The sequence below is a fragment of the Mus caroli genome, chromosome 8, assembly GCF_900094665.2.
Source record: "Mus caroli chromosome 8, CAROLI_EIJ_v1.1, whole genome shotgun sequence".
In the NCBI taxonomy this organism is placed as follows: Eukaryota; Metazoa; Chordata; class Mammalia; order Rodentia; family Muridae; genus Mus; species Mus caroli.
In genome coordinates, this window is record NC_034577.1 from 116149342 (window position 1) to 116164590 (window position 15249).

Here is a 15249-nt window from a genome sequence, read left to right on the forward strand (position 1 = left end):
GTAGACCAGGCTGGCCTCGAACTCAGAAATCCGCCTGCCTCTGCCTCCCGAGTGCTGGGATTAAAGGCGTGCGCCACCACGCCCGGCTCCATCTAGCTTTTTGCTGATTCAATGGTGACAGCTTATGGCCTGATTTTTGAGCTGGAAGACCCTCCTGTGACGCTGTTGTGGCCTTGACTTCACTGGCTAATTCTACGTATATCATTTCCATAACTGTGTCTGTTCCTAAGTTAACGAGAACGGACCGTGTGACTAAAATGTCTGTAACATGCACATGGCTGAACTTGACTCAAGATGTTGGGCTTTGTTCAATAAGTAATCTTAATTGGTCTCTAACGGGCTGCTGGAAGCCTCAAAGGAATGGTATTAGCTAGGTGAGGTAGCATTTGCTCAAACAACAGCCTTAGGGCTTAACAATGTGACCAAACTGTCCATCTATTCCAAAGCTGCTTCTCTTCGAAGACCTTGCGACACTTCCAGGTGCCACACACCCAACACATGCCATGGGGATGCATGGACGCAGGAGACTGCTCAGGGGCGAGGGGACAGGAGGCCGCTGCCCGCGACAGGACTACACAGCTCAGGTAGGCACTCAACGGCTTGCACCACAACCTGGCACACCGGAAGCACGCGCGACCTAGAGAGCGCGCGGGGTACGCATTTGGACGTGGGAGAAGCCGGACACAGACCGGAAGTATGTGCAGCACAGGGAGCGCGCCGGGAGCCGGGCCGGAAACGTGCGCTGCTGCAGGAGCGCGCCCGCCCGCATGCCCGCCCAGCCGGTGTGGGACACGGGCCGGAAGTGTGTGCGGCCGAGGGGACTCCGCGGCGGACACAGCTCCAGGCTGAGGCTGCGTGAAGGCTCCGCTTCCGGCGGCCGCCTACTGTGACCAGGGTGGTCTGCGCTGTCACCCACGGGCTCAGCGCGGCGTCCGGCGACCGCCTTACGCTGAGCTGGCCCAGCGGCTGTGATCCCTGCGCGTGCAAGCCGAGGCCCCGCGGCCATGAACGGCAAAGAAGGTGCGGGGCCGGCGCGTGGAGGGGAGGGGCTGGCAGGGCCTGGCTCCTGTGCTCGGCTGTCACAGTGCCATCCATCGCACGCCCCCCCCCCCCCCCCGGGGACCCTGCGGACCGACCCAGAGCGCAGCCGGGTGCCTGGGGTCTCGAGCCGCGTTTTGTGCGACCCCTGCACCAGTGCACATGTTTGGGGACCTGTGTGTGGCTGGAGAGGTCGAGCCCTGTGGGTACCGGGGGACGAAGGGGATAGCCTGGGCTGTGCTAGCGCGGCATCGCAAGGGCTCCATCCATCTCTTCTTTTCTGCCTAAGGACCAGGAGGGTTCAGGAAGAGGAAGCATGACACCTTCCCACATAACCAAAGGAGAGAGGGGAAGGATGCCAGTTTGTCTTCGCCGGTGATGCTGGCCTTCAAAAGTAAGTTTCCATAAGGAGAATTAGAACCGTAACCGTAACAATCGTGTCGCCGTAGTGTGGGGTCGGGTAGGGAACCTTTAGTCCATGCTGATGTAAGGCTTAGTTTTCCTGAATGGTTCGTGTTGGTGCTAGGTCTGCCCTGGAAAAAAAAAATCTGTATTCTAAACATTCTGATATCAGGATAACTTGACCAAGTTAATAGAACAAGAATACCAGTGTACAAATATGTACAAGATTTACTAATAGTTCCTGTTCTGTGCAGAGTGCTTTCTCAAAATAAGTTTTGCCAGTCTAGTAACCAACCCAGCACACTCTAAATATAAATATATGTGCTAGTAAATGGTAAGTATGAAGATGATGTTACAGGACAGTTGGTAAGAATGTGGCAGATATTTCCATCTTATTTAACATTTAATGCTTTTTATGTGGGCCTTTTTACTGTTTACTAATGTTAATATAGGCCATCATAGTCAAGGGCTTTGGGATATAGATGTTTGCCACATTGCATTTGTTAAAAGTAACGCAAAGTAAAAACTGCTAAAGAGAAGGGTCCCAGCTACTGTGTGGAGAGTTTTGTTTTTTGTTTTTTGTTTTCTTTTTTGTTTTGGTTTTTTTGAGACAGGGTTTCTCTGTATAGCCCTGGCTGTCCTGGAACTCACTCTGTAGACCAGGCTGACCTCGAACTCAGAAATCCACCTGCCTCTGCCTCCCAAGTGCTAGGTGCGCCACCCCTACCCCCCCTCGGCTAATGTGGACAGTTTTAAAAGAACATAGCACCTGCAGTGGTCTTCATGAGTGTGAGGAAACCAGGTATAATTGACATGGCTGAATACTGAATGAAACAATCTGGTCGTTTCCCACATATTTGCTGTTTTCCCGTTTCTTTCTCTTATGGGTGGATAGTTCTTTGAGCTTGGATTAGTTTCTGACCTAGTGCTTTCATTACCAGCCCAGTGGACCATGTTCTCTTTGATACCCAGCTCAAGTGGCTCCTTGGACATGATGGTTACTTTCATTCACTTCCCATCTGTATTGGCTGGTTTTGTGTCAACTTGACACAAGCTGGAGTTATCACAGAGAAAGGAGCTTCAGTTGAGGAAATGCCTCCATGAGATCCAGCTATAAGGCATTTTCTCAATTAGTGATCAAGGGTGGAGGGCCCCTTGTGGGTGTGGTGCCATCTCTGGGCTGGTAGTCTTGGATTCTATAAGAAAGCAGGCTGAGCAAGGCAGGAGAAGCAAGCCACTAAGTAACATCCCTCCATGGCCTCTGCCTCAGCTCCTGCTTGCTGACCTGCTTGAGTTCCAGTCCTGACTTCCTTTGGTGATGAACAGCAGTGTGGAAGTGTAAGCTGAATAAACCCTTTCCTTCCCAACTTGCTTCTTGGTCATGATGTTTGTGCAGGAATAGAAACACTGACTAAGACACCATCCATTCACTCATGGGACATTTGTTATCGTTCCCTTAACCCTTTCCTATGTATTTATATCATTGTTATATTTTATTTAATTACTCATTATTTATACCTGTGGCTCTTTGAGGCTAGGAACTCTGTTTCATCCAACTTTGAATTTATTATGTCAGACAAAATCCAGAGGCCATCATCATGATCATCAATGTTATTCCTGAGATAGGGTTGTATTGGCCTATCTGATAGTGTTACTGTGAAGATGATAGTGAAGTAGCTTGTTGTATTCATTTACAAACCAGTGCCACTTTAAAACACTTTACAGATTGTTCTGAAAACTCCCAGGGATTCCAAAGTTCTGTGGTGTTGTGCATCACGGATAGGATAGTGTACAGTTACTCTGTTTTGAGAATTAGTGTCCTGACCACTGCGTTCTGCTGGTTAAGCCTTCCATGGAGGCGGGTGACTACAGCGTTGGCTGCATCTGCCTTGTGTCATGTGTTCTTCCTGTCGCTCAGCTGGCCTGAGGAAAGAGTACTCATGCTCATGGTATCTTAACGTGTTCTAGCATTTCAGCAGGAGCTGGACACCAGGCACGACAAATATGAGAGACTCGTGAAGCTAAGCCGGGATATTACTGTGGAAAGTAAGAGGACAATTTTTCTTCTCCATAGGATTACAAGGTGGGTAAACGTTTGATTGGTTGTTTGAAGGCTGCTGTGGTGGCTTAGCGAGTAAAGGAGTTTCTCTCTCACCAAGCGTGGCTGCCTGGGCTTCTCACCAAGCATGGCTGCCTGGGCTTCTCACCAAGCATGGCTGCCTGGGCTTCTCACCAAGCGTGGCTGTCTGGGCTTCTCACCAAGCGTGGTCACCTGGGTTGGGTTTCTGGATCAGGGTTAGGAAAAGAGAATGGACTCCTGAAAGCTGGCCTCTTCCCTCCACATGCATCCTGGATTAGGAGAGCATGCATGCACACAACACACACACACACACACACACACACAAATAGGGTACTGACCTCCACACACACATTAAACACAAGAGCATGCACATACACAAATACACCCATGTATAATATAATTAAAAAAATAAAAATGGATTTTCTGATACATTGTAGTTACACGTTTTATATCTCAGCAGATAGTAAGTAGCAGATATTAGAATATATTCTGAATTTTAAACAGTATCAGCTAATCCTAGCAGCTGCATTTTAAAGTTAGGATTTGGGGCTGGAGCTCTCTCAGTGGTTAAGAGCACTGGCTGCGTAGTCCCTAGCACCCATACCATGGCTCACAGCCATCTGCAGCTCTAGTTCTAGGGCATCTGACGTCTTTTTCTGGTCTCCATGGGCAAGCGCACAGCTGGTGCAGAAATGTAAATGCTGGCAAAAACCCATAAACATAAAATAATATTAAAAATAATTTTTGTTTTTAAATGTATTTGTATATGTCTGTGGATATTTGCACAAGGGTGTCACATCCCTGGAGTTGCGAGCCACTCTGCATGGGTGCTGGGAAGTGAACTCTGGTCCTCTGTAAAAGTAGTGTGTGCTCCTAAGTGCTGAGCCATCTCTCAAGGTCCCAAGAGCAATATTGTGAAAATAGGAGGGAAAATTCTTTCTTTTATCTTACCTAAGGACTTCATACTGTGTTTGGATCATTTATTTACATATAATATAATATGTATACATATATATATATAGTGCATTTATGTATATTACATGATATGTATAAGGATAGTCTGAGGAAAATATGCTAAATTTTGGATTATGTTTTAGAGCCTATTACATTAAAGTATCAGACGATTTATAAATTAGATGTGAAAGTACGGTTAATTTCTCATTCAGTTTTCGACTCATTGCAGTCCTGTGTGTTTCTGGTTCTTGTTCCTGTTGTAAGATAGTGTGTCTGCTTTTGCATTCTTACAGTGTGCAGTGCCGCCACTGCTCAGTTCTTTAACAGCTTCTCTTTGAGCCGTGGCATTTCTTGCTTTGCGTTTTCTCTCTCCAGGGGGACTGTCTTGGTTTTCTGGGGAGGTTTCCTCTGGTGTCTGGGCTGGAAGAACTGCGCAGAGCAGAGCAGAGCAGAGCAGAGCAGGCAGGCAGTGGGTTGGAGCCCCGAGGACTCAGGGATGCTCAGCCTGAAGAGCTTTTCACCGCCACACTCTTTCTGCTTCTCTGTCCTGTGTGGGGCAGAGAGAGTCTGCTTCAGCCTTCGTCTGCCTCCAGCTCCCCAGGATGAATTCCAGGTGCCTCTAGGGAGGTGGATGTATCTTTGTTTAGTGAAGAACAGATATAATTCATTGCATTTTTACTATTCAAAGTATTTTTGAAGCATTCTGTTCCAATAATAAAATTCTTTGATTTTTTTGCGTGGTGATTGGACCCAGGACCTTGCACATACTGGCAAGTACTATCTTATTTTAACTACAATTTCATTTCTGGCCATTGGCTCCATTGTTCATTGATTTTCTTTTTTGAGACAGGATCTTATAATCCTGTGTCCACCTTCTAAGTCCTGTGATTAGAGACATAAAACCACATCAGCTTCCTTTAAAAACAAAGCAGAACAATGCTATATCTACTTTTAAGTTGGATTTCTTGTTTTTCTTGCATTTTAAAAATCAATTCTAGCAATTTATGACAGCCAGTGGGGGTGCTTATAAGATTGTTTATGTTTAATGATAGGTCTTGGTTCTCTCTCTTTTTTTTTTTTTAAGATTTATTTACTTATATGAGTACACTGTAGCTGTCTTCAGACACACCAGAAGTGGTCATCAGATAGTTGTGAGCCACCATGTGGTTTCTGGGATTTGAACTCAGGACCTCTGGAAGAGCAGTCAGTGCTCTTAACCACTCAGCCATCTCTCCAGCCCCTTGGTTCTCTCTCTTTTTTTGCTTTGTCTGTTTTTGGTCCTTTGTCCTTTTTGCTGTAAAGCTGCCGTTCCCATCTGAGTCTTCTTTCCAGCACTTTGTCGTCTTTGGAGCCGTGGTCTCTGTAGTCCCGGCTGAACTCAGGACTCTTTTGCCTAAGCCTCTCTTGTGGTAGACCTGTAGTGTGTACCACCATACTGGCTTCTGCCTTTCTCTGGATTGAGTGTGTGTGTTTGTATGTAAGTGTGTTTGCATTAAGTGTGTTTGCAGGTGCACACGGAGGGTAGGTCTTTCTTCTGATACCTTCTGTTCTTTGACTTAGTCTTTTGAGATAGGGTTTTCACTGAGCCTAGAGTTTGCTACTTTGCCCAAACTGGCACTGAGGTCCAGTCATCTGTGTGCTCCTCTGACCACAGCGCTGGAGTTAGAGATGTGCAACACTGTGGCTGGGCTTTCTTAGGGTGCAGGCATCTGAACTCAGGCCCTCATGGTTCCATAGTGAGTACTTTACCCATTGAATTACATCCCCACATTCTGAACCGACTAATCTTTTTGTTTGTTATAATTTTTAGTGACCGTAACAAAAATATACCTAAAATCGAAGCTTCTGGGAAACCCATTTGTTTTCCCGCCTGGCCAAGCTTGTGTTTCAAAGCTTGGTCTCTAAACATATCCTTGTTGACAACGGTTTTGTCCAATGGGATATCCACAGGGTACCCTGTGGGCATGAGGTGGTTGTAGTTAAAAACTTTCACAAAGGACTTGATCTTGGATCTCTTGGCAATTTTTCTTCTTGCCCCTGACAGCTGTGACTTTGGCGGGCTAACAGTCAACTCCAGCCACCAGGGCATGGCTGTAAGGGCAGTCTGAGGTGTCATCTTCAATGTTCTTCACAATGACGGCTGTGCATCCAGAGTATCATCCAGCCAGGACCAGCACCACTTTCATGAACTTGCCCATTTTGACAGCAAGCAGCTGCACCAGCAGGAAGGGAAGAAGAACTGTTCGTTTGCTTTTTCAGGACAGGGTTTCTCTGTGTAGTCCTAGCTGTCTTGGAACTCACTCTGTAGACCAGACTCTGAGGTCTGTTTGCCTCTGAGTGCTAGGACTAAAGGCACGTGCCATTACCATTCAGCAACTATTGTTGTTTTTTTAGCATTACTTTATGTATTATTTATCTGCATGTCGAAGCCAGAGGACAACTTTGTGGAGTGGATTCTCTCATTCCTCTTGGACCTGTGTTCTAGGAATCTAACCTCAGGTATTTAGGCTTACACGGCATGTGCCTCACTTCCTCAGCCATCAGTGGCCCTGGGCTGAACTTTTTTTATTCTCTTAGATGTACCCCACTCCCCTCTAGTGTGTGTGTGTGTGTGTGTGTGTGTGTGTGTGGTGTGTTTGTATGCATGTATGCATGGTTGCTTACTCATGTGTGATGTTTGTCTCAGTAGTCTAGATCATCTCTCAGTACTGGGCTAACTGAAACTCATGGGTAGCAGACTTACAGTTGCCTTCCATGCTTCTGTATGGCAGTAACATGGTGAATCCAGGTCTGTGTTGCTGTGCCTGTCAGCTCTTGCACTGCATTAGAGAATGTGGGCTGCTCACATGTCACTCTGCCCCAGGCTGAGCCGCTTATATGTGTAAGGAGGCTTCCTTTCCATACTAGCCCAGCTTTCTGTGCCACTGTGGGAGTTCCTGTTACCTCTCTGTTATATCTGCAGGACACTGTTTTACCTCCAAACAGTGTGATTCAGGAGACAAGGAACAGATTGTATATTTGCTCCTGCAGTTACCATTTCTAATGTTCTTTCCTACTTGGCACATGGATTCCTGATTTCCACCTGGAATAGTTTTCTTGGTGCCTGAAGAACTTTGGTTCATACATCTGTAGTGAGTGCTGATGTGTGTAGGCTGTGGGGACTGTTCTGCCTGCCCACTCTGGGTTCTTCTGTGGCCTCAAGGACCCGGCCACAGGTTTTGTACTTGTCTGCAGCGACCTGTACTCAGTTGCAGACTTGGGGAAGTCTCTTGTACAGTGCAGAGCTCTCAAGCATTGTCTGCTCTGCAACTTTGTCTTGCTCTCAGCCCTGCATGTTTAGGTCATGACCTTAGCTCGTGACCTCCTTAAACTTTCAACTTTTCAACTCAGGACGTTGGCTTTGCCTAGGTTCTTCCTTCCTACCTTGTCACGAGGGAACTCTTCCAGGCCGGGAGGTGGACGTTGGGTGTGTCCTCGCCCTGATTGTTGTTCTGCTTGATGGCCGCGTGCTTGATGCAGGGTTTGAAACCATTGTTCGCATGCTCTATTGATTTTTTTTTTTTTTTGAGTTGTTTTAGGTGGATGCAGCCAAGTCCAGAAGCTGATTGTTTTGAATACAATTTTTCTTATCGTTTTGATCACAAGGCTGATGTCTTGAAGGTTCCTAATGTCTTTCTAGTGCTCCTGATATGGAGGAGATACTGACTGAATCAGAAAGTAAGCTGGATGGTGTCAGACAGAAGATCCTGCAGGTAGCCCAAGAGCTGTCGGGGGAAGACATGCACCAGTTCCATCGAGCCGTCACTACAGGTGAGTCTAGTGGAGCGCAGGTGCAGTGTGTCGCTTTGTATGGACACCCCTGGAAGTGGTACTGACGATGGCTTAGAGAAACAGCTGTGTGTGTGTGTGTACCTGCATGCATGCTGTGGCCCATGTGCAGAGGTAAGAGAACAACTTGTGGGAACCGGTTTTCTGCTCAGTGATTGAACTTAGACATAGGCTTGGTGGCAGGTGCTGTACCCACTGAGCTGTCTACTGGCTCCCTGTGAAGAACTTTAAAGAGAAGTTCTCAAGTTCTATAGATCAGTCTGGCCTCAGAGTCCCTACAGCCAAGGTTGGCCTTGACCTCTCTGTCCTTCCATAACATGGCTAGTGCACAGTACCTCGCCTGGCTTCACAGTGAAGCTTTGGACAGAAGCTCAGGGTGCAGCAGCCACATGGCGCTGCTTCTGAGACTGAGAAAGTTGCTTCAATTACATTTAGGACAATAAACAAACGTATTTATAGTGTGGACAGTAGGATGCTATAAAGAGCTGCTGATGTAATTGGTAACTATTTGTTTTGCTATTTCTCTGAAAGGCTGTTCTTTTGACTTGAAGATAAAATAGATCTGGCTTTGAACTGAAGGTGTTGGTAGCAGGCACAGTGTTTCCCTGAGAGGTCTGTGAGCACAGACAATAGCCTCATGGTTCAACAATATACCTTGACTGAGAGTAGACTGTGAATTGTCCAAAGGCAAGGCTGGGCAAGTACATGCACAATTAACTGCTTGGAATAAGCAACCTAGGACATTTCCATGACTTCTTTTGTTGCTGAGAAGTTTACAGGTTGGGGAATGTCCTTTTTTTTTTTTTTTTTTTTTTTTTTTTTAAGACAGGGTTTCTCTGTGTAGCCCTGGCTGTCCTGGAACTCACTTTTTAGAGCAGACTGGCCTCGAACTCAGATCTGCCTGCCTCTGCCTCCTGAGTGCTAGGATTAAAGGCGTGCGCCACCACGCCCAGCGAATGTCCTTCATATTAAAAAATTTTTTGTATTGTTTTAGCTCAGTTTGTATCACTGATACTTACCACGTTCTGAGATGTTTGCATGTGTAAAGTAAATTGCTTAGCTCCTAAGTCATGTTGTGAATATTTTTTTCAAGAATGTGAATGGTGGGTTAGATGAGTGTCTGTGGTCAGCTAGAGGTTGCTGTTTTCTAAAATAGATAACTGTCCACATTGTTTGCCTGGCCTTGAAGTGGTACAAAGTGTCCGTTCTTCTGCCTCAGTAATGTGTGCCATTGCTGAGAGCCCTGGAGATTCTTCACACAGAGTCTGTCTTCCTTGGAGCCACAGCTTTTGCTTTTGTGGTCCCCTAAATTGTTTTTTTACCACTTATGAGTAAGGAAATGGAGGCTTCAGGAGAATTTTGACAAAGTTCACATTGGTCTCTTTGACAACGTTGGTCTCTTTTCTTCCAGATTCAGTTTAACCTGCTGACTCAGCATCAGATAAACCCAGCATAGAACTGACACTCCCTGAGGTCGGCCTCAACCTGGGAGTAAAACAGCTACAATTTAAAATTGTGTTGAAATGGGAGATGATACAGTGAACCCTTTGGGGACTGCCTTAGTAGAGTTTCACTGCTGTGAAGAGACCAGGGCAACTCTTATAAAGGACAACATTGGACTGGCACTGGCTTGCAGGTTCAGAGGAGCAGTCCATCCTCATCAAGGCAGGAACATGCAGGAGGAGCTGAGAGTTCCACATCTTGTTCCAAAGGCAGCCAGCAGAAGGCTGGCTTCCAGGCAGCTAGGATGAGGGTCTTAAAGCCCACACCCATAGTGACACACCTACTCCAACAAGGCCACACCTCCTAATAGTGCCACTCCCTGGGCCAAGCATATACAAACCACCACAGGGATTACTTATTCCCAGTTTAGTAAGAGTGTTCCATGCTACAAACTTCAGTGGTGGCGACTGTGAGTTTCAGAAGAACTTCCTTAAGCCTTTTGTGCTTCAGCGTTTGTATAAGAAACCAAGTAGACTTGTTTTCTAGATGGATGTCTGGTGTGCACTGGTGGGATGTCCACCTGCAGGAGGGGATTTTAGTCCAGTTTCTCTTTCCTTTCTAGACATTCCTTTGTTTTTCTGAAATCCTGCTTCAAAAAGTTGACATTTCATTCTGAACTCTGTAACATTGTGTCCATAAGGATGACACTGGTTCTGAAGGAAACCTCTAGCAGCCAGGAATTCACTGTCTCTTTGGTGTCATCTCATCTGCACATCTCGCACAAACAGGATTGTACAATGTCCTTCATGGAGATGATGGTTTCAGGCTTTATCTGGGTGGTAGCGTGCACCAGTCCTTTGTATGTGTGATCAGGAACAGATAAACCACATTTTGCCTGTCTTTCAAGGGATACGCACGCCTTGGAGTGTTTCTACCTTCTTTGGTCTTTGTGAGGGATGCTGCTGTTTATATCTGCCTGCAAGTCTCTGTGTGAGCATAGCCTCTGTCCCTCTGGGGCTCATACCTGTGGTAAACAATTTTCTAAGGAAATGAAAATCCTGCAAAGCAAGCTGAGCTCTCTCAGGTGTTCACTCTCGGCCTAGGTTTGGTGTGAAGTAAGGTTGATTGTGTGTGGCTCAGGTACAATGAAAATGAAAAGAAGGAATCAGAAGCCTTTAGCTGGGCTTCCCTGTGTATGTTCTAAGGGGATGAAAAGAAAAAGAACCAATTACATAAAAGCAGCCTCCAGAGTTCTCTCTTACTGGAAGCAGAATCTGTAAATAATTCCTCTTGGATTTCCTCCAAGGCAGACACAGGGAAGGCATTGTTCCGCGTACGGCAGTGGGCTGAAAAGTTTCACCTTGGGGATTATACACTGAAAATAACGGATGTCCTTTTCATCAAGTTGAAACATAACTTGTTTAAACACCCTTTTACCTACATGAGACCCAGAGTGCTGCTCAGTGTCTGCGGCCGGGTGTCCTTGAACTCTTTGTGAGATAGCACAAACCTTAAGTCATTAATTAATTAATTAATTAATCTTTTACTTGTTTTTGTTTTTTCTTTTTGGAAAGTGGTTCTCATGTAGCCCAGGCTGGCCTCAAACTCAAGATATAGCTGGGGCTGGCTTTGAACCTCTGATTCTCTTGCCTCTGTCTCCGAAGAGATAAGAACACAGGCCTGTGTCCAGTGCCCAGTTATGACAGGTTTTGTTGTTTGTTTTTCTTTTCTTGATTGAGGCAGTTTTGTAATCCAGGTTGGCTTATATATGGTCAAGGCTGGATAAGAATTTGGGCTGTCCTGCCGGGCGTGGTGGCACACACCTTTAATCCCAGCACTCAGTAGGCAGAGGCAGGCAGATTTCTGAGTTCGAGGCCAGCCTGGTCTTCAAAGTGAATTCCAGGACAGCCAGGGCTATACAGAGAAACCCTGTCTCGAAAAAAAAAAAAAAAAAGAATTTGGGCTGTCCTTCTTGCCTTAGCCTCCAGAATGTTGGAATGACACCCGTGAGCTACCGTGCATGCCTAGGAGATCTCTTTCTGATTTTTCCTGTTTAACAAAAGAGCTGGTGTTTGAAAGAAGACACAACAGTGGAAGCCTAGGGTGCAACACAGCGCTATGGGGGACTCGGTGGGCATAGGATCCATGGCGTGAGATTGACCTTTGTAACCATTTGTACGTGTTGTTGTGACATTGGTATGTTCATAGTGATGTGTAGCTGTAACCCCGACCGCCTTCCACTGAGAAGCTGTGCCTGTTATGGTTAAGTGCCTTTCCGTCATAGTCTTATTTATTGTATGTCTTTCCTAAAACCCAATTCTTTTTTTGTTTTTTGTTTTTGTTTTTTTGTTTTGTTTTGTTTTTGAGACAGGGTTTTTCTGTATAGCCCTGGCTGTCCTGGAACTCACTCTGTAGACCAGGCTGGCCTTGAACTCTGAAATTTGCCTGCCTCTGCCTTCCAAGTGCTGGAATTAAAGGCATGCGCCACCACTGCCCGGCTTAAAACCCAATTCTTAATTATTCTGTAATGTTTATAAATGAAAGTCCCTCATTTAATTACTTTATGCTTGTTACACCCAAGGCACATAGTAGTAATTAGGACATGTGTTCCAGGTCACCATCCTGGCTGCTATAGAAAGGGGTTGGTGACATCCTTGAGCCTTGGTACATAGGCCCTGGAGGGCTTGTGTGTCTTGCCTGGGCTGTCACAGTTTGCATGGCATCCACCACACTCTGACCCTGCTTGGTGACCATCAGCTTCCCCATTTTTATGGCAACACTCTGGTAGGTTAGCTCTTGTTCCTAGTAACCTCCTTTGTTCTTTTTTTCAGGACTGCAGGAATACGTGGAGGCTGTCTCTTTTCAGCACTTCATCAAAACTCGTTCATTGATCAGTATGGAAGAGATTAACAAGCAGTTGACGTTTACAGCAGAAGACAGTGGGAAAGAGAGCAAGACTGTGAGAATTTAAAATCATGTTTCCGTTTTATCGTATGATTTATACAGCAGCATAGTGATTGGTGGAGACTCTGCCTTCCTGAAGCTGGGTGTGCTAGGGCTCCCCAGGGACGATAGGTCTAAGTGTCCCCACTGGTGACAGAGACAGAGGCGTGGTTCAGACAGTGAGGAAGTCAGCACATCGCATCTGAGGGTTTAGAATTTGGTCTGTGCGCTTGGCATCCCCAGTGCTGCTTGGGGTACATACAGGGAGGGACATACAGGGAGGGACATACAGGGAGGGACCCTGGGTATGTCTGTCTACCGCAAAGGACTTTATGGAAGAGTTTGACTTATAAAGGTTTTTAATGAAGCAGTGCTTGCTTAACGGAGTTCAATGTTAAAGCGGCTGTCCCATGGCCAGAGCCAGTTTGTCACTTACACAGCGTGCTTACAGACAGCTGCCCAGCTCTTCTGAATTGAGGAGAGAAACCCCATTGCATTTTGGCTTTTAAGAAGTACTTCTTTCCCCTTTTGGATTTGAAAATATGACATTCAGGGAACTAGGTGGGCTTTTGATCCCTTCTCTGACATATATTAGGATAAATACTATTTTTCAATTTTCTCCTTTTATTAATTTTTGAAAATATGAACTGGGGTCAGGATAGGCAGACAGAGAAACTGTTAGAAGTCAAGATGACAGGATGTGAAATAAAATGCTAGATTTTTGCCAAAAAGCTTGACTTGGCATGACAGGAAACTCTCCTCTAGTGTGTTTATGTCTGCCCGGCTTTTGCCTTGTTCTCCACTTTGTCAGGGGCCAACTGAGACACAGGCAGTCATGGCTTTGGCCCATTTACCTGGTCACAGTGGAATCACAGAAGTGGCCAGCTTCGTCCTGCTGCATGCAAGCAGCTCCTCCCGAGTTCATGGAGAGAGACAGTGGGGAGAAAGCAGGTTGAGTGTTGGCTGTCTCAGGACGTTGGAGATTATGACCCAGATGCACACCTTACATAAGCTGAGCCTGTGTTCACAAAGAGCTCCCCTTTAGCACTAGGTTCTTAGTGCTGAAAATACTGAGAATTTGATAAAGAAATTTTCCTTTTAACTTGGCTTGTGAGAATATTGCCAAAATCATTTTAATAAACACTATGCCAATTTCAGCCATAGGAAGTAGAGGGGATGATACCTGGTGACACGTTAGCTTGTGTGCCAGGACTTGGATAAATGTTCCTTGTGAGAGTACATTAACGATGACATCCTCTTAAACACGCAAGTGTCCAGCTCAAAATTTGTACTTTAAGCAATCTTTTAGCCGGGCATGGTGGCACATGCCTTTAATCCCAGCACTCGGGAGGCAGAGGTAGGCGAATTTCTGAGTTTGAGGCCGGCCTGGTCTACAAAGTGAATTCCAAGACAGCCAGGGCTATACCGAGAAACCCTGTCTCGAAAAACCAAAAACCAACCAACCAAACAAACAACCAAAAAAAAAAAAAAAAAAAAAAAACAAGAAAAATTTTCCTTACTAATAATTTTCAGAAAGCAGAATTTATTTTGACAAATTTTACTTTAAATTTGTTTATGCCTGTTTCTCTGAAATCAACTTGTAACTATTACCCTTCTGTGTAATAACAAAGACCATTATTTTGTGAAATACATCCTTTTAAGTGGCATTTGAAATGCACACCTCTCTCATCTCCTACAACCTGCTGTTTGCTATATACACATATGTATCTCCTGGTCTTGGCTGCTAGAAAACCCAGACACCTTTATGATGGCTTTCACAGCATCAGAGTGGTAGGGAGCGCGCTGTAGGCTTCCTCTTCCTGCCCTTAAGCAGCTCTTTGGCCCCTGCTATGCATCAGGCCTCGTTTCTCCTCACGGACTGTGGGCCTCAGTGTCTCTGAAGGGTCTTGAGCAGGATTAATGTTTGTGTTGGGGATGCACAGCAGCCCAAGTAAGAATGAAAGTCCACCCTGCCACTTCCTTAATTAATTCTCAGAGACCCCACAACCTGGAAGTGAAGTGCAGATTTCTGTGTGTGGTTTGCGGCCTGCCTGTCTCTCAGTCTCAGCCTGTGCGACTCTAACGTGGCTTCATTAGCTCCCAGACCCTGCATGGTTCTTTCCTGGATGCCTTTGCAGGCCCACTGCCCAGAACGTGCTTAGAGCTTCACCTAGCCACATTCCGCACACAGTGCTCACAACTCACGCCTCATGGCTAGAAAGAGCCTGATGGAGAGAGGCGCACATGACAGAGGTGGTGTGTTCTTGGGTTGCACGTTATGCCAAGAATCTAATGAATATTGTTTTATTTAATCCATAAAAAAGAGTTCTGTGGTAGCTAACATAATCCTGTTTACAGAGGAGGAAACGAGGGTTAGAGAGAGATAAAAACCTTGCCAAGAGACAAGCATTTTATGAAGCAAAGTCCTGGGAGAGGTGGGAGGAGAGGCAAGGTCATTTGGGAGTTAAGTTCACACAAGCAGAGAGATAATTTGTCTTTTGACACTGGAGGATAGAAGGTGAAGATGGGCGTGGCTGTAGTACAGATGAGGTGAAGATGGG

General features: G+C 45.9%; 1 protein-coding gene across 2 annotated transcripts in view; it reads left to right on the plus strand.

Annotated features, from left to right (window-relative positions):
* The first annotated feature begins 799 nt into the window (after positions 1 to 799).
* Tsnax (translin associated factor X) overlaps positions 800 to 15249 on the plus strand; it is a 17884-nt gene continuing 3434 nt past the window's right edge. Inside the window, exons 1-5 of one of the 2 annotated variants that reach the window (XM_021169752.2) lie at positions 800 to 1020; positions 1328 to 1432; positions 3409 to 3523; positions 8154 to 8284; positions 12577 to 12704. In XM_021169752.2, coding sequence (XP_021025411.1) covers positions 1005 to 1020; positions 1328 to 1432; positions 3409 to 3523; positions 8154 to 8284; positions 12577 to 12704 — 495 coding nt within the window. In that variant the 5' untranslated portion in view covers positions 800 to 1004. Of the gene's footprint in view, positions 1021 to 1173; positions 1241 to 1327; positions 1433 to 3408; positions 3524 to 8153; positions 8285 to 12576; positions 12705 to 15249 lie in introns of those variants that run through there. The other variant, XM_021169753.2, reaches the window with a different exon arrangement.